At 40.7% G+C, this 24,664-nt stretch overlaps 1 protein-coding gene across 1 annotated transcript in view; it reads left to right on the forward strand.

Moving 5' to 3' along the window:
• Nucleotides 1–11,053, forward strand: part of LOC130709381 (uncharacterized) — a 101,865-nt gene extending 90,812 nt beyond the window's left edge. The window contains exons 8-10 of the mRNA XM_057558229.1: nucleotides 4,956–5,456; nucleotides 8,580–8,752; nucleotides 10,792–11,053. Of these exons, the coding sequence (XP_057414212.1) occupies nucleotides 4,956–5,456; nucleotides 8,580–8,624 (546 nt within the window). The 3' untranslated portion in view covers nucleotides 8,625–8,752; nucleotides 10,792–11,053. The remainder of the gene's footprint in view (nucleotides 1–4,955; nucleotides 5,457–8,579; nucleotides 8,753–10,791) is intronic.
• The last annotated feature ends 13,611 nt before the right edge of the window (nucleotides 11,054–24,664 follow it).

Raw genomic sequence — 24,664 nt, forward strand, 5'->3', positions numbered from 1 at the left:
TTCTCCTGGGGGAACAAAGTGACTGAGACTGGCTTGTTTGCTGCAAGCCCTACACTCCACTGTTTCATTCCTTGAGAGCAGTTACCTGGTCAGTCAGCTTTTGGAGGCCCATCCAGAGGAAGCTGCTGACCCGACCACAAGTATGTAAGTCTCCAGTTCACCTCACAACCAAATACCAACCGTGTCTGGTGAACACTCAACCTTGTACACATTTGGGATCATGTCTTTTCCCTTCTCTGTCCCCATTCTCTCTGAATGCTGCTTTCTCTGGCTTGTTTCCCACAGTTGGGGGCCTGTGGGGCTGAGTCTCAAGGAATCCTCTCAGAGGACGGCCCTCGGAGAAGGCCTTGTTTCTGGCTGTTCCATGAGCAACGCATTCCTAGTTTCTCATGCACGGGTTTCTCAGAAACATCCTTCCTCATTAGGAAGGCTCATCAACTGAATATAGCGACAGGCACACAGTGGACACTAAAGAAATATCCACCAAGGGTACCAACCGAGCTTCCTCCTTATGGGAGCAAACCTATATCTAACCAGATACAGGCCAAGTAGTTTAAATACAAGAAACCCTCACTGCCCAGCCTGGTAACTTCCCCTTAATCCTGGAAAGAGAAAATCTTGTGCACCTTGGCAAGTTGGGCCCTGAACTTTCTGCTGCTGTTCCTCTTCTGTCTTGCTGGTGAAGCAACACTGGCACTTCCTCTGATCCTGTGCCATGCATATGTAATATATTAATACTTGATTTTGCTGAGCTGCAGAGGTGTCTTTTGTAAAGTATGGTCTCCCAGGGAAAGAAGCTCTGTGCTCTAAATCCTGGTCAGAGCTGAGGCATTCCCCTTACCTTTTCCCCCTGTTTCAGTCTTTTCTTCCAGGCATGAGGAATGAGAGTAACCTATGGTGTGTCCATCCTTCCTTTTAAAGATTTCATAAGTGTTATTATAAGAGACCTAAGAGCAGTTTTGAGACAGCATTTTGGTGGGAAGCTGTCAGCTTTTGGGGGAATGGGCAGTTAAAGAAGGCCAATGTCATTAGTAGGACAGTCCCAGAGCTTAGGGGTAGAAAGGAAGATGGCTAACTCTGGCATTAAACAGAAATGCCTATACCAGTTTGGGAGTAGGGGAACCAGGTGAAGGACGGTAATATATCCAAGTCTTGGATCATCATTCCTATCAAGATTAGTGTACACAGAGGAGGGGGAGTGGCATGGGGGAAGGGGAAACTGGGAGGTCAGAGCTGAGCACTCGTACCCAAGGGGGAGGGACCCCAGTAGATCTGGACTGACCCTTCTACACTCTTGGTCCCAGTTGGTCATAACACCAAGGGCTTTGGTCCGTGCTGCTTTGCCACTGCTGCTGTCTACTCACTGTCCCCTTTATAGCTCTCTGTCTTTCTGTGTCTTTGGCCATATAGGTGAAATCCAGGCATCCTGTCCATCCTTACATGTGCAAGGGTTACTTTATAACAAAGTCATCTTGAGTAGGGATAGTATGAAATGCTGCTGGTGGGCTGGTGAATCCAAAGGGATATGGCTTCAGTGCTTGTTGGGAGCCCTTTGGCTCCAAATATCTGACTCTCTTGAGGGAGAGACAGGCAGGTCCTATAAGTGGGTGTTTTCTTTGTATTAACTTTCCTTTATGATATCTTGTGTCCTGTTTTAAAAATTAAATGATGGGGAACCAGATTAGGGCCTGTGTCAGCATCCCAGGGAGGTTCATCTGGCTCCAGTTAAATGGATTCTGGGGTTGGGGGAGCGTTTGAAATTTGAAATAGACCCTCAGGTGGGGTTTAGTTTTATTTTTACCACTGGGCGTCATAGAAGATGCACAGGGTGGTGGTATGATTTAAACCTGCAACAAGCAGGCATGTTGAAGAGTTGAGTGATCACACTGGAGATAAAGGGTGGACATGGGTTCACTGGGCAAGGGCTTGGGTCCATTGGAGTAAAGATAACCAGATTGGTTGAATTGGCCATGGGAGATTAAGTCACAGTCTTAAAGGCAAAGCAAATAGGGCAGAGGCCAAGCTTTAGGGAGACTTCTTGGCCTCCTAGGGCTAAGTTTACTAAACCACACTGAAGCTACAATACTTTCCAGATGGGAAAAAGTGTACACTACAGTTGAAGAGCTGAACCGTGTTAGGTTGGATGTTGACCAGGAACCTGTTAGCCCTTTGCTGGGAAGCCTTCACCCTCCAGCTTCCCTGGGAGAGGGAAGGCCTCCCACATTATGCAATAATAAAATAAGCGTCTGGGTCCTTGCAGCTGTCAGTTGCTCTGTCAACTCTAGGATCCATCTTTGGGCCAGAATCGTGGTCTGGGCCTAGGATGACACTGGCCCTTGAGATGCTAGAGTTGACTGCACTCTCTCCTTACCTGCAGACTATGCACAGTGCCTGGGGCGGAAGGAGGAGAGGTGGTGCGGTTTACCCTGCTGAGCCTCCCCAGCAGGAACAGTAGTAATGAATGCACTTTTCACACTAAGGTTTCTTTATTCATTCTCCTGTTAAGCCTAGATCCTTCCCTGGTAGACTGCAAATTCAAAGTCTGTGTGATCCCCCAAGCCATTCTGCTGCAAATGCACAGCAGTGAAGATGGCTTCAAACTGGGTTCCTGTCTACAGTGTGTGTGGCGGCAGCCCATGTGCCTTTACCTATTGTCAAACTTTCAAGCATTTATTTCTGTCTTTATGACTGTCATGGGGACTGAGGTTCTTCAGAGAGAGCGAGCGCGAGTGTGAGCAAGCTGATGACACAGTGGTTTTACACCCACTCCCCAGACAGGGAGTATGCACATAGTTGTGAGCTGTGAGTGGTTAGTGCATTGCTGATGTTGCTGAAGGCAGGGTTCATCCCTCATTTGCGTGACACTCGCATTCAAGAGAAGCTTGTGTCGGGGAAGAGACTGACAGTACTCGTGGCAAACTTGAAGTATTAAAAATAAGGCTGTCCCCTACAACCTTCCTCGTCACACACAGGATCCCTGTAGCCAAAACAGTATATGTTCCAGCTGCAGAGAGCGGACTGCTCTCAGCTCGCACAGCACCTTAGGGGAGGGAAGAATATATGGATAGGGAATGGGGCGGAGAAAGGATGGAAATGTTGTCATCAGGTGGCTTTAGGGTCCTCAGGAGTAGTAGAGAAGGACGGCACTGGGGAGGTCTGATGGATGGATCTGATTTGTGTAGGAGTTCCCTGTAGATAAATTACTGATCCCCCAACTACTATCCCCAGTATGTAATGGCTAAATTAATATGTAATCAACTGCATTGTATCTAAAGCCTTAGAACTAGTCAGGTGCTCCCCCCACCCGATACCATTTCTTACCCTCTAATCCTACCTGATCTTTAACAAAGCATTAATAATTCTAAGGATAATCTCTATTTTGTTGTGCTTTTTTGTAACTGTTTTAAATAAATCAATTTGTACTGTAAAAAAAAAAAAAAGACACCTAAAATCACTAATCAGCAGAGAAATGCAAATCAAACCACAAAGAGATGTCACCTCATACCTGTTAGAATGGCTAATATCAAAAAGACAGGAACTAACAAGTGTTGGCAAGGGTGTGGAGAAAAGGGAAGCCTTGTGCACTGTTGGTAGGAATGTAAATTGTTGCAGCCACTATGGAAAACAGTATGGAGGTCCTCAAAAACTTAAAAATAGAACTATCATACGATCCAGCAATTCCACGACTTGGTATTTGTATGAAGGAAACAGAAACTCTAATTCAAAATGAAATCTGTACCCCCATATTCATTGCAGCATTATTTACAATAGCCAAGACTTGGAAACCCCTCTGTTCATCGATGGATAAATGGATAAAAGACATTAGGCATATATATATGCCAAATTATTTATTTATATATATATATATATATATATATATACATACATATATATATATATATATATATATATATATACATAAAATTCAGCCATGAGAAAGAAACAAATCCTGCCATTTGTGACATGAATGGACCGTGAGGGCGTTATGCTAGGTAAAATATGTCAGACAGAGAAAGAAAAATCCTGTATGATCTCACTTCATATGGAATTTTTTAAAAAGCTCATAGATACATAGACTGGTGGTTACCAGAGGCAGGGGGTGGAGGGTGGGTGAAATGGGTAAAGGTGGTCAATATGTACAAACTGGCAGTTATGTCCTGGGGATGTGACTATAGTTAATAATATCGTATTGCATATTTAAAAGTTGCTAAGAGAGTAGATCTTAAAAGTCCTCATCACAAGAAAATCGATTTCTACCACGTATGGTAATGGATGTTAACTAGACATACTGTGGTGATCATTTTTTAAATTGAAGTATAGTGGATTTACAGTATTATACTGTAATAACTATATTAGAACACAGTGATTCAATATTTTTATAGATTATACTCCATTTAAAGTTATTATGAAACACTGGCTATCCTTATAGCTTATTTATCTTATGCATAGTAGTTTGTGCCTCTTAATCCCCTCCCCTACCCCTATCTTGCCCCTCCCCCCTTTCCTCTACCCACTGTTAACCACTGCTTTGATGTCTATATCTGTGAGTTCATTTCCTTTCTGTTACATTTATTCTTTATTTTTTAGATTCCACATACGAATGATAACATACCGTATTTGTCTTTCTCTGTTTGACTTATTTCAGTAAGCATAATAGTGTTGTAGCAAAAATAGAAATGAAGTTTTTCCTCTCCTGAAAATAAGGGAAGTAAAGGGGACAGTGAACAGGCTAGAGAAGACACATAAACTGGCCTGAAAGGGTTAATCGATCCTAGTTTTATTTAAACTGTTACTAATCTATAGAGTAAGTAACTAGATGTATCTTTCACAGAGCTAAATTACATTCTGTTCCTATCACTCCCTAGCTGTCTATGTAAATGACATGCTGCATCTGGTGCTTAAGCTCCCTGCCCTCTCTTGTAGCAAATCACCCTGTGTAGCTGTTTGCATTTCAGGAAGCAGATGGCAGGCAGATAACGCCGAGGCAAATGAACCCAATTCCCGGTCTGCCGGACCCAATTACCGGACTGCCTGACGCCAGCGATGCCGGTTTTGAAATAAGGCAAGAAGAAGAAGAATGCAGGACTTTTACCACTTTGCTCTTTACTATGACTCCCTGGACTGCGGTGGCCGCCCGAGGGGCGGGGACGCCAGCCGGGGCCTCCAGGCGTGTGTGGGCATCTTGTCTGCAGCCAGCGTCCCCGAGGCCGCGCTCGGCCCATAATCACTCAGTGAAGCTGCGCCGCGACAGCGCGGCTGACTTTTTCTGGCACTGTGAGGACCTGTGCGCATTGCAGGATTCGGTGCCTCTGCCCGCCGTGCGCGCCTCCCTGCGGGAGGGCCTGCTGGACTTCAACGCTGACCGCCTCCGCGGGGTGGACTGGGCGCCGCCCCTGAGAACCCTCTGCCCCCGATCTGTATCCAGAGCTTCTTCCAGCCACGGCTTGGCGAGACGGGTTTGTAGTTCCCGCTTCCAGGGGCTCTCGTGTGGGCGCTGCGAAGCGGGGTTTTAGATGGTGCAAGGTGGAGGTGGGCACTAGAACCGGTGCCCAGTGCCCGGGTGTGCGTGCACTAGATGGGGCGTGCGGCCTAAGACCCCTGCCGGCTCGGTGACCCCGGCCGAGTGCCTTAAGGCTTCTAGGTCTCAGTGTTCTCATCTGTAGCATGGGCTGAACAGGACTCACTCTCTGTGGCGGTTACAAGGTCGCATTCTGTTAATGCTTGTAGACGCTACAATGTAGAACACTTAGCACAGTTTGGAGCATTGTTACTTGTTCCACAGATGTTACCTGGTCTGTTGAACGACTTTGCCTGGTACACGCCAAAGCATTTAGGAAATGGATATATCCCATCTTCATTTCCTTTCCATTAAAACAGGGCTCAGGAAAAAAAAAACCTTTTTCTCAATAGTCGTATCATATAGTGGAAAGAGCACCGGTGTGAAGGCAGCTTAGGGTTTGAATTCCAGGGCTTATGCTCTCTGTGGCCTGGGCAGGTTACTTTTGAACTGCAATCCCCACACTTGTAAAATGACATGAAAAACCACTCTTTCTGTGGGTTCTTAGAATTAATTAAGCAGGTTATGTGTGTAAAGAATCCTGGCACTTGAATGAGTTGTCAGAACCAAGGGCTGCTGGAGACGATGCTTCTGCCCTAGGTAATCTCCCCTCCTACTGGGCAGCAGGTAAACACAAGCACAGTAGTCAGTGCTCTGGAAGAAGTGAGATCTGGTGCTACAGAGCACGGAATCTTTTGTTCTTTTAATTTAATTTTTATTTTATATTGGAGGATAGTTGATTTACAATATTGTGTTAGTTTCAGGTGTACAGCAAAGTGATTCAGAGTGATTCCGTTATACATATATCCATTCTTTTTCAGATTCTTTTCCCATACAGGTTGTTACAGGATATGGAGTAGAGTTCCTTGTGCTATGCAGTAGGTCCTTGTTGATTATCTATTTTATATAGAGTCGTGTGTACATGTTAATCCCAAACTCCTAATGTATCCCTCCCCCCACCTTTCCCCTTTGCAGAGCACAGAATCTTGGAAGGGAAAGTTCAGGGTAGGCTTCTTGGAGGAGGTGCCATCCTTTCTAAGGATGTGTAGAAGCTCCTGGGGTGGCAGGAGGGAGCGGTTTGTGTCAAAGTTTGAGAAATATAAGAAAATATGGCAATACTAAGGTACAGGACTGGAACTCAGGGTTTGGGAAGGAAATGAGAGTCGATACTGGAAACCTAGTGGGGCCCAACAGAAAGGGGCCTTGTTTGTCCTGTCAGAAGTTTAGATGTTTATCCTGAAGGCTGTGGGAAACCCTAAAGAACAGTGAGATGGACTTCTGGTTTAGAGACTCACTCGGACCTCCATGTGGAAGGCACTTGATTGGGTGCAGGGTGAATTGTAATCTAAGGGTCCCACTTCAGTTATAAAAGGTTGGACTGGATTTTGCAGATCCGAGAGAGAACGGGTGGGGCCTGGTGACCAGTTAGAAAAGGGAGGGCAGCAAGTGTGGGTGACAGTTTACAGCTGCATCTTTTTGTGAGATACAGAGCACAGTACGAAGGGATTGGCGGGGGGGAGAGGATCTTACTTCATCTTCAGTGCTTTAGAGGGGCCTGGTAGACAGGTCTGGGCCCAAGGTACAGATCTGGGCTTTTTGGGAGGACAGGTGTTTGATGGCATGGGAGAGACTTAGGTTACCCACAAGAAGATTTGAAGAATCATAGGTCTGAGGGCTTTTTAAGTGGGTATATTGAGGATGTTTATAAGCTGAAAGAAAGTAGCCAACAGAGGAGGAGTGTGAAGATCTAGGAGAGGAAATGATTGTTCATTTGTTTTCAAAAAGCTGAATACTTATCGTGTGCCTGGCCCTTTTCTAGGATCTGGGGTTCTAGCCATGTGTTACCTCTTCTGCAAGGACAGTTCAACTCATCCCCTGGTGAAGAGAAGTCAGATTATTCTTTGCATCCCATTCAGGTGTAAGAACTGTTCTGTATCTCTGAAGGGACTTTACTTAACCAGAGTAATAAGTTAGAAATCAAAAGAAATTAGAGCTGGAAGGGACCTTAAAGGCCACTGTACTTAATTTTGCCTAATATTTTATATTGATTGTAAGAAAAATTTATTGCAGAGCCCATTCTCTTCAGAGTTCCTTCACTGAACTTTCTTTATGTCTTTCATCCAGTGGGTCTAACTTGTAAATATTGGCCTCCTCCTAAATTTGCTTCTTCATTCACATTACATTTTTGCCTGGACTATGGCAGAAGCTCCTGGGTGGTTTTGCGGCCCCTGGACTCAGTTCCTCTAAGTTCATCTGCCTACTCGGGTTGAGTGATCTTCTAACATGAAAAGATACGCCTAAAATAATGCTGCTAATGGCTTGCCCACACAGTTAGTGCATACTAGCCGCCCAGCGTGTGCTCTGCACAGAGGCATGTAGTCTGAACTGTGCTCTGCCAAGCCTCCTGGGGCTCTTTGGCCCTGAGGAAGGAGAGCTTTTTGTGATCACTCCCTTTATCTAATTGGTCCTTCAGCAGCGGGGCACCTTTTTCTAATCAGCGGAGGCACCCTTACTCAGCCAGTGGTAGCCCCAGGGCTCATCACCTGTGGGATACAAGCCATGCTGTCTCCCAGGCTTGATTCGACCAACATCTCTATTTTCTGTCCCTTCTCACACTTGGACCCCTGGCGTTTAGTTATCCCCACCTGCAGTATTTACAGTGCGCAGCAGGTGTCAGGCTTGAGTGTCTTTGCACAGGTGCTCCCTCTGCAGTTAATGCACCTCCTCCTCCAACTCTGCATAGCCTCATCTTTCTCGATTGTACTTCAGGGTTATCATGAAGCCGTCACTTAGATATAACTTTTTGCCTCCATAGGAACCTCTGTGCATAAAGGTTATTGTTCTTTATCTCATGTGATTGAAAATTTGAGTTTATACATGTCCCTCCTTAATGAGGCTTTAAGGGCAGGAGTCATTTCTAATCCTTAGCACAGAGCAGATGCTTTTTTTTCTTTTTAGATGCTTTTTAATGGTGATAAAATGTATGGTTTAAATCACTCATTTTACAATAATTTTGCTTTAGGTTCAGACAGAAATAAAGTTTCCAGAAGTTGTGTTCCTGCAATAAGAAATAAAGATGTGACCTTCCAGTTGTGTAAAGCTCTTAAATGCTGTGTAAGTGCATCCGGTGCGCTAAGGAACTTGGAGCTAGATGGGCTAGTTCTGAGAGAGAGAGACTAAACTACATTAACAAAGGTAAGCCTTCATTGTGTCCTGCCAACATTTGATAGTTGCTTTTATGGCAAACTAAACGGGTAAAATTTTAAACTGTTCTTCCCCATTAAAGGGATTGAATAAATCGGCCACTTTGGGACACCTGTGTCTTGCGAATTGTCCAATTGGAGATGGAGGTTTAGAAAGTGAGTTTCAGTCTTGTTTAAGTCTCTTCCCATCAGACTGGTCTCGTGATTTCCTACACACCATGTTACTTCCTGTCTACCTTTTCTTGGTGGTGTTCATGCCTGGATTGTCTCCTGTACCTGCTCAAACCTTGGTCCATTCTCATTTGTACCATGGAAGTTTGTCATGCCGGATACTGTCAGAACTAATTTTACTTAAGTTTGTGTTAAGCTACAAAGCACACATTTTGTATATTTTCTGTTTTTTGTGTTTGTTTATATTTTTATGGTTTCTCTTCAAGAAATATTATGAGAAGGGAAATAGCAAGATGTAAAGAGCAAAAAAGTCATCATTCTCTTTAAATTGTTAGAACATCTATCTGCAATCATAATTAAAATGCACTGTGGTATATGTTAAAAAAGGAAATATATGTAATGTCCCGTAGGAGCAGCAAAGTCAGTGGTGTTAGTGGGGGTGTGTCATGGAAGTAATCACAAAGCAGGTGACTGTTGGTTGGGGTCCTGAAACATTAGTGTGTATTCCCTGTATCCAGTAGTGGTCTGGAGGGGTCAGGAAGCCTACCTTTCAATTTGAGGGAACAGAGGGTTTGAGGTCCTCTCTCTTCTATTGCTCTAGTATACTGCATAGCAACTAATAAAATACTGGGTTTATAGTTGATATTTAAATTGCTGATTGATCATCAAGGTTGGGATGTATCGCTGGAAATGAAAATAGGAAGAGTCTTATGCTTTTTAGGTTTTTCTTTTTTTTCCTATGTCTCAGAAGGCTCTTTGACAGGGGACTTTTTATTCTCCCATACAATTCCATGAATACTTTTACCCTGGCACTTAGTTTAATGGCATTTTCAATTTATACATGTCTTTGGAACACATACCGTAAACTATTTGAGGGTAATGACCCTGGCCATTGGTGGCGCATCTTAAGTGTGCATCGTGTTCATTTTTGAGTGTCATGTGGTCTACCATCAGTGCTTCCCTCTTTCACCCAGTTTTCTTCCTCATTTCCTTCTCCAAATTTGTCTCGTTTTTCTACTTTCCGTTTTGCTTCTCTATTCTTGCTTTCTCTTTCCCATTGCATGTGTCATTCTTCTTCTTCTTCTCCTTCTGACTTCATTATTATGGCCAACCGAAACCTTTTGTGGTATGTTCTCTGTCTTTCTTGCCTCTTCATTGCCATCCACAAACTCTTACAGAATATTCGTGGTTGACTCCCTTACTTCCTAGCATACCCGTGTACTTGATGATCATTTTAGAACATTGAAAAGGGTTGGAATTTTTAAAAATAGGTAATTATAATCAGTCTTCTTTCACCTCTGGCATAAGACTCTTCTTCCTCAATCTGACCATTCTCAAATCTAGAAGTACTCCAGCTCATTGGTCTTGCTTACCCCCATGTCTAGGCCAAAGAACTTGTGAAACCTTAGCCCTGTTTAATACTAGAATTTATCAAAACATAAGAGAGCTAATTCTGCCTAAGGGCACCGAAGAAGAATAAAGATGCCACAGATAAACGTTTTAGTCCATATTTATAATGGACTCTTAAGTGCCTAGTTGAGTGCTAACCATTAACTCACTTGAACAGCAGGGAGCTCATGACAGAAACTAACATGTTAATTGTATAGACACTTCACTTCACCATTCCTCAATGTAGCTGATAAACTGCATCCAGTTAGCTTAAATAACATGAATGATGAATTTCCCTGTGTATATAAATTGGGAGTTTCTAAAGTTATCTTTTTCCCTTTGTACAACTACTGACTGCCACCTCGCTTGGTCACTGCAATAGAAAATGATGACTAAGAAACACATTGTCTCAATATCAGTGGACATAATGTCCAGTATTGTATAAAGATCTCAAAATTCTTAATCTAAAAGATATATCTGGGCTTCCCTGGTGGCGCAGTGGTTGAGAATCTGCCTGCCAATGCAGGGGACACGGGTTCGAGTCCTGGTCTGGGAAGATCCCACATGCCGTAGAGCAACTGGGCCCGTGAGCCACAACTACTGAGCCTGTGCGTCTGGAGCCTGTGCTCCGCAACAAGAGAGACCGCGATAGTGAGAGGCCTGCGCACCGCGATGAAGAGTGGCCCCCGCTCGCCGCAACTAGAGAAAGCCCTCGCACAGAAACGAAGACACAACACAGCTAAAAATAAATAAATAAATAAATAAACAAATAAATATATTTTTTTAAAAAAGATATATCTGCCAATATCTTATATCCTTATCCTTTGTTAATATAAATATCCCATCTGTGAAGGTCTCAGTTTCCTTACTTAGAATATGAGGTGGATAGATTTGCTAATATCTAGGGACCTTTCCAATTTTAATATTCCCCGGTTATAAGGTCTGAGCCAAATACAATGGCTCCCTTCATCATTAACGTCGCTCATGATGAAAGTTATCAGCAAGTTCTACTTGTAAGTGATCAAACATTCATATCCATATATATTGTAGCACATTGACTTTTACAGAACTCAAAGTAACGCAACATAGTTACATTCATAGACTTAAGGTCACTGTGGTATACTTCACAATTTTTCTTTTCCCTAGGAAGGAAATGTAGATCCCTAGGAAGGGATTTCTTTCTCTGCCTTTCAGTAATGGAAGCCTTTTATGATCTCTTGGATCCTAAAAATGGGTAGGGTTTTGGCAGGTGGAGCTTAGGAGAGACCTTCCAGGTGGCAGGGACAACATGAGACAGGGCAGAAGGAAGAATGGATTTTGAGAAGGACTTGTTATCTTACATGATGAGAGCAGCGTTTCACAATCTCTGTCCTGAGGAACACTGGTTTTAGATGATGTTGATGTAGTTACAAGACAGAAGCATTTGGGAAGAGCCATACTCTACATCCCAACATGAAATTCAAGTTTCACTTTGTTACATTACATACTCTGAAAAGTTTTGGAGGAAGGAATTCATTTCATTTTTTTAATTCAGTCTTACTCACACTTACTTGACAAACCTATATTCAGCTGATGGGACTGTATTTTGTGAAAGGCCAATCGGAGAAATGCTGAGATGGAGCTTAGGATATTTCTGTGTTGGGACAGGCATGTGATTATTTTTCATATAATTCTTTACTGTTTGTCCTAACAATTGTTACTTTGCAGGATTTTTTTTTTTTTACATCTTTATTGGAGTATAATTGCTTTACAGTGTTGTGTTAGTTTCTGCTGTATAACAAAGTGAATCAGCTATATGTATACATATAACCCCAGGTTTCAGTTTTAAGCCTTCTGTTTTTATCTGAGTCATTGGGCCTCTTAGAAAGCTCAACATTTCGGGGGTCTTCATCTCTTATGTCGTTTCCAGAAGCTCCTGGCACTTACCACTATTTCCTCTTGATTCTTTTCCTCCGACTTCAAACTTCTTACGATTATGAGCTGATTGTTTTCTCAGCCTCTAGTGTCAAAACCAGCTACCTCGCTCATCTTCAGTGTCTCAGTTACAAGGTGCAATATTTCCCATGTTTAAATGTGTCCAAATATAAGTCAGGGATTGATACATAGCATATGCGTAATAAAAATTGTATTTCCATTTTTTCTTTGTTCAAAGGTATCCAAACACTGACCAAGTTCTTAAATTGAAAGTAGAGTGATCTAATTTATTCAGCTCATCCAACCATCAATATTGAATATTTGTCTTTTTTCTTACACATATTTCTTGTATTCCAAACGTGACATTCTAGAGCACAGTGAGCACATTTATAACTTATTACTGCATTACTACCTTGGCTATTCCTTGGCCAAAATTTACTTCATACAACTGACAGCCTAATTAACATACTTGAGTTTTTTTTTTTAATGTATGCATACAAACAATAAGCACCAATTGCATTGCTAATAACTGAATTTTTACATCTCTATGCACCCATGTATCCAACACCAGGTCAAGATATTTTAAAATATTTCTAACACCCTACAAGGTTCTCTGTTACTTCTTTCTGTTCCATACTCCCCCAGGGCAACACCCAAGCTGACCTCTATCACCATATATGACATACATGGAAACACACAGTGTGTATTCTTTGGTATCTGGCCTTTGGTTACATATCATTATATCAGCAGTTTATTCTTTTATTCTGTTTTCCTGATTTTTTAAACCTAGACATTCATACAGTGTCAAAGTACCACTGATTTCTTAATATTATTATGCTGACCTCCATCTTCAGGGACTTTCCACAGTCTTCCATGTGTCTTTCCACCTACTTTCTCTTCCACCTAATTATGTTTCATTTAACCCACCTCAGCCAGCCTTTCCCCCATATTCCCCAACACGTAGCACTCCTGTGTTCAGCCAGTTTTGTTCCCTATTCCATAAGCCCTCTGTGCCATTCCTGACACTGTGCCTGTTCCCTGCCCGGAAGGCCTGTTCCCTCTATATACTTGTTCAAGACTCAGTTTAAATGTTGCCTGTTCTAAGAAGTCTTCTCAGAAGAAGCCAGTGCTTTTTGGAATCCTTCTTTAATGAAATCCCATAGCAAGTGTAATCTGTCCTCCCTGATCTGGTAATTAATTATCCATTGTTCCTATCATATAGTGTTTGTTTTTCTTATGTGCTGTTATTATTTATTGAAGCAGATTATAGTGACTTGAACGAGGAACTGGGTCATTTTCCTCTTCATTTTAGTGCAAGTTTCTGTGATATGAAGTTAAACTCTTTTTCCCTCACTTCCCATTCACCCTCAGCACTTGTTAAACATAAAGTACAAGTGAAACGTATTGGTTAACAGGTTTTTGTGGTCCTTGATTCTGGTCCCTAGAGCTAAGCTGCACTTCTGTTGTGCTAATTTGACTGATTCCATATCGTCACATAACTTAGGAATTAACTAAATCATTACAAATTTAGATACATATAAGATATTATAAGAAACCCAGTGGATGTCACAAGTTGAGGCCTGTAGGAGAGTGTTGTATGAGGCCTAGTTCGGTGGGGCTCACACAGTGCTCGAGCCTTCCGATATTCCATTGTAAGTAAGAAAGAGGTATGCAAATATATGCTTAATATTTAACAGTGTTGATAAAAAAAGAGAAGAGAGAAAGGGACGACAGGTACTTTGAGGCTTTTTGGAATTCATGAACAATTATGATTGGATGGGGAAAAAGAAAAACCGAGGTCTAACCTCCCACAGATGAGCTCAGGAAAGAGAGAAGGGCTCATCTGGTATGCAGGTAGGGAGGTTTGACCTACAGAAACTTAGAAAACCTCAACAATCTGAGCACTGTTGGCAAGAGGCAAACTAAAGGGCTAATGAACGTCTGCAAAAGTCTCACACAAAGAACTTTGGCATGGTGTTCATCATCTAGCTAATCCTAACATGCAGACATTTATGAGAGTAAAGTCAGGTCTTTGCCAGAGTGGGTTCCTTATTTGGGCAACTGGGTCAAATGAAGAAAGGCAAATGTAGGCTGCCAGAGTAAATAAAGAGAGGAAAAACAAAAAGAACGAGACATACAATTCATCAGTGATGTCCCCCCAATATTCTTAGCCTCCACCTTATCTCCATCTTACTGGTAACACAGGAACTAGACTGAACAATCAGGTAAAAGGTCTCTACAGAAACTGAGGTAATATAGAAAATAAAACATAAAATTGTAAATTTTCTTCCTAGGGGTAATTGAGATGATAGTTCAGTAATAACATAAGATCAGTTGAAGTCTAAAGAAATTTTAGAAAACCTGGATAAAGTAAGACAACATCTGTTCGCTGGCATCAGAATGTTAGAGAGACACCAAGACATGTGGGCCAAGTTCTGGAGAGAAGGGAAACACAAACGCAAGCTAGACAAAGCTAGACGCAAGCAGCTTTTCTCCTTGGGGTATTTGCTGATTCAAATCTTACAGCCTAGGAGCTGAAAAGCCAAGGAGATCAAAAGACTCTAACCACAGAAGCCAAACGGCAAGAGCTCAAGCTAAAGGCAACAACTAATGGAATGACAAGCTAAGTGTATCTTTAGTCTCGCAGGGCTGCAGGAACCATTACATTTGAAGCCTAACAAATACAAGGGTAGTTGGGAATAGGGAGAATCCAAACGTTCACATGGTAATCCCAAAGGGCAACACCCGGAGAGGAAAGACAAGACAGAAATAGAGGAACCTTCACACAGACTGAAAAACAGCTTTGAAAGAGCTCAAACTGAGAATGGACTAAGGTTTCCAGTCCCTATAGTGACTGTCTGCCATGGGCAAAAGGAAATCTTTTCAAGAGAAAGATAACAACATCCAGAATGTGGAGGTATCTTTATAGTTTCCTAAAATAAGTTAAACCCAATTTTAATATAAAAAATAATTTGACATACCAGGAAAAAGACGAAATGATCAAAAGCTCAAAAAAGAAAGAAAGAAAGAAAGAAAAAAGACAATATAAATAGACGGAGGAGGACAAGAGTTAGCAGGCCTTGGCTAAAAAAAACAACAACAAAACAACTATGATTAAACAAAGAAAATATACACATGGCAAATAAGCGTATGAAAAGATGCTACACATTCCATGTCATCAGTGAATTTTAAATTAGAACAATAATGAGATACCACTGCACACCTATTCAAATGGCTAAAATCCCCAAACTGAAATACCCAAGTTGGTGATGATGCAGAACAATTGGAATTCTCATTTGTTGCTAGCGGGGTACTTGGCAGTTTCTTACAAAACTAAACGTACTTTTACCATACAGTGATCTAGTAATCATGCTCTTTGGTATTTACCTATAGGAACTGAAAAGTTATGTCCGCATAAAAACCTGCACATGGATGTTTATAACAGTTTCTTGCATAATTACCAAAACTTGAAATCAACCAAGATGTTTTTCAATAGGTGAATGGATAAACAAACTATGGTATATCCGTACAAAGGAATAGCACTCAGCAATAAAAAGAAAAGGCTATGAAGCCATGAAAAGACATGGAAGAAGCTTAAATGCATATTGCTAAGTGAAGAAAAGCCAATCTGCAAAGGCTACATGCATATTGTATGATTGCAGCTATTTGAAATTTAGGAAAAGGCAAAGTGTGGAGAAAATCAAAAGATCAGTGGTTGCCAGAGGTTGTGGGGAGGGAGAAAAGGATGGGTGAAGCCCGGAATTTTCATGGCAGAGAAATTCCTGTGTATGGTTCTGTAATGGTGGATACAGGTTATTGCACATTTGTCAAAAATCATATAATGTACAAAACAAAGAGTGAAGTCTAAAGTAAAGCATGGACATTAGTTAGTAATAATGTATCAATATTGGTTCATTAACTATAACAAATATATTATGCTAATGTAAGATGTTAGTAATAGGGGAAACTGGGTAGAGAGCTAAGGAGGTATGAGAACTCTCTCCTTTCTGCTTAATTTTTCTGTAAACCAGAAACTGCTCCAAAATAGTCTATAAATTTAAAAAACAAATCTAGACCTGCATACAAAACTTGCGTGTAAATCCAACCACAGCAGCATTATTCTTAAGAGCCCCAAAGTGGAACTAACCCAAATGGCCATTTATTGTGAATGGATAAATGAAACACAGTAATATCCACTCCATGGAATATTATTCAGCCATAAAAAGAAATCAAGTACTGATACATGCTACAACATGGATGAACCTTGAAAACATGCTAAGTAATTGTATGATTCCATTTGTATGCAATGTCCAGACTAGGCAAATCTGTAGAGACAAAGTATATTAGTAGCTGCCTAGGGTTTGGAGAAGTGGGGGAGTGAGTGACTTATAATAGATTCTTTTTCTTTGGGGGGGTGGATGAAAGTTTTACAATTGATTGTGGTGGTAGATGCATAACACATTAAATTGTACACTTTAAATAATATGGAAAGTAAATTATATCTCAATGAAACTATTATTTAAAATTATGATTAATGTCTTCAAAAAGGACAACATATACAATTTAAGCAAGAATTATCTGTGAAGTACAACCAAGGGAAAATTCTAGAATTAAAAAAGCTGAAATTAAGCACTCAGAAGATCAGTTTAGCAGTACCTTAGTCAAACAAAAGAAAGTATTACAAATGGCAATTTAAAAATAACTACACTAAAATTTCGAGGGAGAAGCATGGAAAACAGAGAAATAAGTACATAAGACATATGGAGTATATGTAAAACACTGTGTCTAGCCAGGCCCAAGTCTCACAGCCTAGGGAGGAGACACACTGCCTACCTGAATCACAAGGACTTCTCCAAAGGAAAAATGAGGTTCTGATGCCAGAACTGGAAGGAATGAATTGCAAAGAAAACGAACAACGGTACACTATAATCTAGATATACACCTGTAAATACATAGGTTCCCTGGCGTTGTGATCTGGTACAAACAATAAAAAAAAGATGAGACTCACAGTAGAGGCTGCTAGCTTCTGCTGAGGAAAATGTCCAGGGAAGAAGAGTTGATTTATTTAGTTCCCTTTTTAGAGTCCACATATAAGTGACATCATGCACTATTTGTCTTTGTCTAATTTCACTTAGCATAGTGTCCTCCAGTTTTATCCATGTTGTCTTAAATGATAGGATTTTCCTCTTTTTTAAGGTTGAATAATATTCCATTGCATATATATACCATATTTCCCTTATCCAATAATCTACTATGGACACTTAGATTGTTTCCATACCTTGGCTCTTGTGAATAATGCTACAATGAACATGGGAGTAGAGATATCTCTTCAGATAATGATGATGTTTCCTTTGGATATATACTCAGAAGTGGGAGGGAGGAAGAGCTTATGACACAAATTGACCATGTGTAAATAAAAGATGTTGTAGGAATGAAAAAGTCTGAACACCTAGGAAGAAAGGGGGAGCATGGAGTATTTGGAAAGGACATTGTTCAAGGTCATACATAGTTTAAAATTATGACATTTCAGTGAGCCCGTATGCATGAAGGCTTGCTTATATTTCAGGATTTGAATACAGTGCAAAGAAGTGTTGCTAAATTTTCGGTCGACATCAAAAAAAAGGGTGGAAATGTTTTTTCTTTTATTATTAAACTGCAGGAAAGGCAAGCCTTATAAGCAGCGTGAGGCCCAGTAGAATTTTCCCTGATCATAGTGGTAATTTAGGAGATGAAGAAGGATCCAAGGCCATAGAACAATTTTGAAAGCAAAATAAGACTGCTGAGTCTTCACCCAGTGTATGAGATTAAGTTTTAATGGCATATGATGAAGTGGCCATGACACAGCCGGCAGAGCTCGTTGAGTTGTTGAAAATGGCTCTTGAAGCTACAGGAAATGGACAGTAGACATACAAAAAGAACAAGGTAAATCCAAAAGAGTGGAAGGACAAAATTAATCAAGAGAAAAGTCAAAAATAGGGAAGAAAAGCAGTAAACTTGACAAATAAAACCAAAACGTTGTCCTTTAGAAAGACCAGTAAAATAAGCAATATTTGACAAGTATGATAGAGATGGGACTAGTTATAAAACACAGAGAATTTTTTTTTAAATTACAAAAGAATACTATGCTAGCTTTATACCAACACATTTGAAAATCTGGACAAAATGGCTGATTACTGATAAGTTATATGCAGCCAATATTTACTCCTATTTTGAGTAGAGAATACAAGTAGCTTTATGAAAATAGAAAATATAATCAAAGATATACACCTTAGAAAGACATCAGTCATTTTCCAATGTATTAAAAAAGCTAGAAGAGTCCTAATACAAAAAGCAGATATGGAAAATTTACCTAAAAAGTAACTAGAAGTACATTTCTTTTAAGATCTTAAGTTCTACCCCATATTAGCAAAAAGATTCCAGCAAGATATTTTTAAAAAGTCATCATGATCAAGAGGGATTTATCACCATAAAGCAGATTTTTTAAAGTAGGGGAAAGTTGGAACGAGGAAAGAAATGTCCGTACCGAATATCAGAACACACTCCAAATTTCTGTAGTTTAAAATAATCTAATAAGCTATAACAGTACACCAGTATATTATTAAAGCAGAATATGAACCCATGTATATATGAGAAATAAAATATAGGGTAAGTAAAGTACAGGCTGTCCTCACTGTGGAACTACAAAAATGATCATCCAAGCTGAACTGTGCAAAGTTGATCTTAATGATGGATGGGGAAAGTATTATTGTTCTATGACCTTAAAATTTTTCTGACAAAAACACTAGAAACTTTCTTGTTGGTTGTAAAGTTACAGATAGACTTAAAAAATTAGTAAACCTTCGATTTAGTTAATACAGTGCAACCTAAAACATTAGAAATATTGAGAATTAACATGTTTTATTCCATTGTAAAAAACTTATGAGACTTCTAGTTTTGAGTCCAGCATGGAAGGAGCTTGGAAGTGGCCACTCTGTCCTCAAAGGTAAATATCCGAACACACTGAAAAATCAACAATTCTTCTTAGATTCATTAGAGAAGTGAGGTGACAGGAAAAATCACCGTGCCCCAGATTGGAGAGGCAGATGGCAGATACAGAGAATAACAACTTACCGGAACAGAAACCCAAGAGCAGAAATCTCTGTGGAAAGCAATAGTGAGGTAGGAAAACCTGAACTGTATTTGACGGATTGCTGGAGGCTTGTGTAGAAAAGTCTGTGAGGTAAAAAACTCCAGGGAAGCCCCTATCCTTTTGTGAGTTTTGTCTCTTGAGCTCTACCAGGTTGTGACTAGCAGGTGAAGGTCAAAGGAAAATCCCCTTGGAATTCTGGCAGGGGGAGGGTGAAAGGAGCAATTTTGAAATACACCAGAGCATTCTGCTATGCTTCATAAGGCCTGCCCTCAGGAGAAACTGTTTTACCAGAGGCCTAACCTATGGGGTTTTGTCAGAACCTAACTGACCTGGGGGAAGGGAAATATCCTACTCTGACCCCTGCCAGCCATTGTGTTTCACCTAAGGTGAGGGAAAATACTGAGAGGCACTTGTGACATTCATAGCTGAGGAGTACATGCTCATTACCAGACTGAGACCTAATCATAAGACTATGCAATGCTTCTATAACACCACATCACTAAAGGACTATGTACTACAGTGAATTTCACCAGTACATCGTGTCTGGATTTTCAAGGAAGAGAAAAGTGAATCATATAAAATGCTTGATTAAAACCAGAAATGGCAGAAAAAGAGTGGAATGTAAAAAAGGAACAAAGAACAATGGCAATAAATATGAAATAGTAACAAATATGGTAGATATTAAGTCAATGATATCAATAATCATTTTAAATACCAATGGTATAAATACACCAATTAAAAGACAGAGATTGTCACAGAGGATCGATAAATAAGATCCAAATATAAGAAATCTACTTTAAGTATGAAGGCACATACAGCTTAAAAGTAAAGGGTTGGAGAAAGCTACATCATGCTAACACTAATTAAAAGAAAGTTTGAGAAGCTGTATCAATTTCAGGCCAAGCAGAGTTAAGAGCAGAGACAATTATCAGGCACAAAGAGGGCATTATCATTCCATAATGATAAAGGGGTCAACTCTCCAAGAAGACATAACAATTCTTTTTTTTTTTTTTTTTTTAATGGCTGTGTTGGTTCTTCGTTTCTATGCGAGGGCTTTCTACAGTTGCGGCAAGTGGGGGACCAATCTTCATCGCGGTGCGCGGGCCTCTCACTATCGCGGCCTCTCTTGCTGCGGAGCACAGGCTCCAGACGCGCAGGCTCAGTAATTGTGGCTCACGGGCCGAGTTGCTCCGCGGCATGTGGGATCTTCCCAGACCAGGGCTCGAACCCGCGTCCCCTGCATTGGCAGGCAGACTCTCAACCACTGCGCCACCAGGGAAGCCCAACAATTTCTTAATGTTTATGTGCCTAACACCGAAGCATCAAAATTCGTGACACAACAACTGATAGAACTGCAAGGAGAAAGAGATAAATCCACTATCATAGTTGGAGATTTCTACACCCCTCTATCATAAATGGACAAATCCATCAGGCAGAAAATCAGTACAGACAAAGCTGAATTCAACAACACCGTCGACCAAACGGATAGAATAAACATCTGCAGACTACTTCATCCAACAACAGCAGAATACACATTGTCTCAAGCTCACATGAAGTATACACTAAGAACACATTCTGGGCCATAAAACACGCTCTAATAAATTTGAAACATCAGAAATCATATAAAGTCTGTTCTCAGACTGCAGTGAGGTCAAATTGGAAATCAATAACAAAAACAAAGCTGGAAAATTCCAACTTGAAGATTAAATGGTCTATTCTAAGCAATACATGGATTTTGCTGTCTGTATGTGAACTGAGTAACATGCACAATGACCAATCACCTACAGACTTTGAAAGAAGGGACCTGATTGTTCACTGACCATGATACACATCTGTTATATCCCGGGTGATTTGTGGAGTTAAGAACTAGCTGTGAAGTTTGTACTTTATGCCCTTGCTCACAGTTAATATGGCAGTAACTGAAATTTGATTGTTTTGTTGTGGTCCTGGGATTGTTTAACTAAATCATGGCAACTGAAATTCATGCATGGGTAAACTGTTCAGAGCGAGGACTGCATGTGTAGCATACATTTGGTAATATTCCATTGCAAGAAACAAATACCTAGAAGAATGTAAAATAGGATGAGAAATCATACTCCTGTTATGAGGAAGTCTGTCCCTAAGCAGAACATGAAACTGAGATATCATAAAGAAAAAGGAGAGTTGATTTGACTTCATAGAAATTAAAGAATTCTTCACGGCAAAAGGCAACCCAAACATAAAAATAACTGACAAACTGGGAAATGTAATATAAACATTTGACCATAGTTTTGGCCAACAACTCCTTTTCTGCACAATAGTATGGGAGGGGAACTCTCAGTGAGCCAAACCTCATGAATCAATAGATGAGAGGTTAGACTAAAGTTCTCATATGGTGTGGATTTAATTTTATGGAATGCAAAGTACCTTCCAACAGAAAATGTGGAGTATTACCAGTCTTATCCAGATACTTGGCAATGCAAGTAGAGAAACCTTGAGTAACTGTGTGATAGATGAATCTCTTTTCTGTTCTATAAGAGAAAGAGAACAATTAACAGAATGTCTGTTTCTCCAGGGCAGAATTCCAATATTGTCTCTGTACCACTGAGCTTTGCAAAACATCGAAACGCACAGTCTTTAGCAAATCACTCTTAAACTATCAAGAGGGAAAGAAATGGAAAGGCTAATGAACGTGCCAATTACCTTTGTAGCCCTGACTGTTGAAAATAGCGATGATGGGAAATATGTGATGCCACGTATGTGAAACTTAAAGAGCACAGAGATTCAAATGGAGTAGAGTAGGGAAGAATGCCTCTGATAACCCACCCAAGTTGAATTATTTATAGTCTCAACTGGGAAATGTTGATTAAGAAATGAGAGGAAACAGGCAAGAGCAGCCCCTGAAATTGTGCCTAAATGCCTCCAATATTCCTAAGGAATCCCGCGGACAACTGTGTCAGAGCGGAGCTGACAAATGGAGTATAGTAAGCGCAGAGGTCATGGCCTTGTCAGCCAGCATACAGAGAGCATTACTGATCCTCAGCAAATCATTACTGATCCTCAGGAAAATGTACTGCGACTGGGTCTAAAACCTGACTGGAATTTTCCATAGATGTGTGATACTGGAGATGGGTTTGCAGCTGCACTTGCCAAATCACCTTTGCAAAGCACAGTAGGTCACAGTCAGAGGAGCAAAGGCTGCTCTGCTCTTTCTCAAGCAGAAAAGGATTTTAGAAGTGCCCCAGTTCTGTCCCACAAAGGATGGGGATAGCAGATTACGAAGTAGTGATTAGTACAATATCTGTGATCCCTCAGGTAATTTCCGCCTTGAAGCTGGGATATAAAGACTCAGGTGTTGGGTGATGAGCCACAAGCCCTCTGAACAGGTGCTTAATCAGGAGTGGATAGGAAGAATTCAGGCCTGGGCATCTGGCATCTGGTTCCAGCCCTTTTTCTGGCAGGTTGCCTTTAGACATGTCCCTGACACCTTTGCATCTGTAGATTTTCGTTGTTGTTGTCTGGTTGTTTAAATACGTAAAATGGCGATAACACTATTTGGTGGCATATTTTATTTTAAAAAGCCTTCCGTTACTCCGTGCACATCAAACAGTAAATGCTTTCTCTTAGTAAACCTGCATAACAATTTTCTGAACTCTTCTGCTCTGGGCAAGATTCATGAATACACCAGGCAAATAAAGTGAAAGAGGAGACAGTACATAGTGTTGTATTCAATTGTGTCTTGATACCTAAGTGTGACTCTTAACCGAGGATTATGCAGTAGTTAAGGACACAGATTAAAGTTGTTTAGGGTGTGTCCTAAAGTCTCACTGGCAGAATTTCAATCTCTACTCTGGAAATTGTAGACCTGAGACAAATTACTTCCCTAAACTTCATTTCCTGCATCTGAGAAAGATGATAGTATCTACCTTGTAGTAGACTGAATAATACCGTTGCCCCCAAATAGCCACATTCTAATCCCCAGAACCTGTGAATGTCACCTTAAACGGCAGAAGGGACTTTGCCAATGGGATGAAAGTAAGGGTCTTGGGATGGGGAGATTCTGCTGGACTACCTGGATGGGCCCAACTGTAACCACTGGTGTTCTCATAAGAGAGAGGCAGAGGGAGTTTTTACTCCAAAGAGAATGTGATGATGAAACTGGGGTTGGATTGACGTGGCCAGAAATCAAGGAATGCTGGCAATGAAACAGATTCTCCCTTAGAGCTTCTAGAAGGAGGATGGATGGCCCTGTCAACGCCTGGTTTCAGCCCAGGGAAACTGGTTTTGGACCTCTGTCTTGCAGAATCATAAGAAAATAAGTGTGTTTTGTTTTAAGCAAGCACATTTGCAGTAATTTGCTACAGCAGCCATAGGGAACTAATGCGTACCTCATAGGAACTATTTCTCCAATTAAAATGTGTGACTGGAAACACACTTAGTGGCATGTCTGACACACAGTAGGTATGCTACCGTAGGTCGTTCTTGGAAACTGAAGCCTTGATTTTGAGGGATCATCGAAACCAGTACAATGGTTGCCATGTTTCTCCTTGTTCATCCTTGTGACAAACCTGTAGAGAGAGCTCCATCCTTTCCCACAGGATGCCCACCCCTAGTACTTAGAGGGAAGAGGTTATGTCTCACTTAAGGCACCTTCTTCTTTTCCTTTCTACTTTTTTTTTTTTTTTCATTAATCTTCATCCAACTGGCCTTTCTAAATTTTAAAGAAAACAAAACCATTTCTCAATGGATTCAGATACTACCCCAAGTTAATATTCCAACCAAGTTCTTGTTCTTCCGGGTCACATCACCAGAAATTTCTGGGCCTAAATCCTGTCTAGTTTCTAGGATCACTCATTTTCTCATTTCTCCCTTCTCCTTTTAATTCAGAGTCTTGTCAATTTAGTCGCTTCCCTAAACACAACTTATAATAAGGGGACAGAGCAAAGTGATGAAAGTCTAGACGGTCTGGTTTTAATCCTGGGTTTTTGCCACCTACTTACTGTGTGACATTAGACAAGCTATTCATCCTCTCTGGGTCTCAGTTTCCTCCAAAAAAGGTGAATATTATGAATAATACCTACCTATAGGGTTGCCATTATGAGGATTAAGTGAGTTAATATTTGCTAAGCACTTAGAATAGTACTTGTTATAGTCTAAGCACTACAGTTGTGCTTGTTAAGAATAATAAATGCAATTCCAAGCATATAAGTTGCTCAACTTTCTGTCATAACTTTGAAATATTTATTTGGTGAAATCAATAAAATCGTGTTTCAAGGGAAACAGAAAAGTATTTTTGAGAGATTGTTCACGTGGCTAGCTTAG

The sequence above is a fragment of the Balaenoptera acutorostrata genome, chromosome 1 (genome assembly GCF_949987535.1).
Source record: "Balaenoptera acutorostrata chromosome 1, mBalAcu1.1, whole genome shotgun sequence".
Taxonomy (NCBI): domain Eukaryota; kingdom Metazoa; phylum Chordata; class Mammalia; order Artiodactyla; family Balaenopteridae; genus Balaenoptera; species Balaenoptera acutorostrata.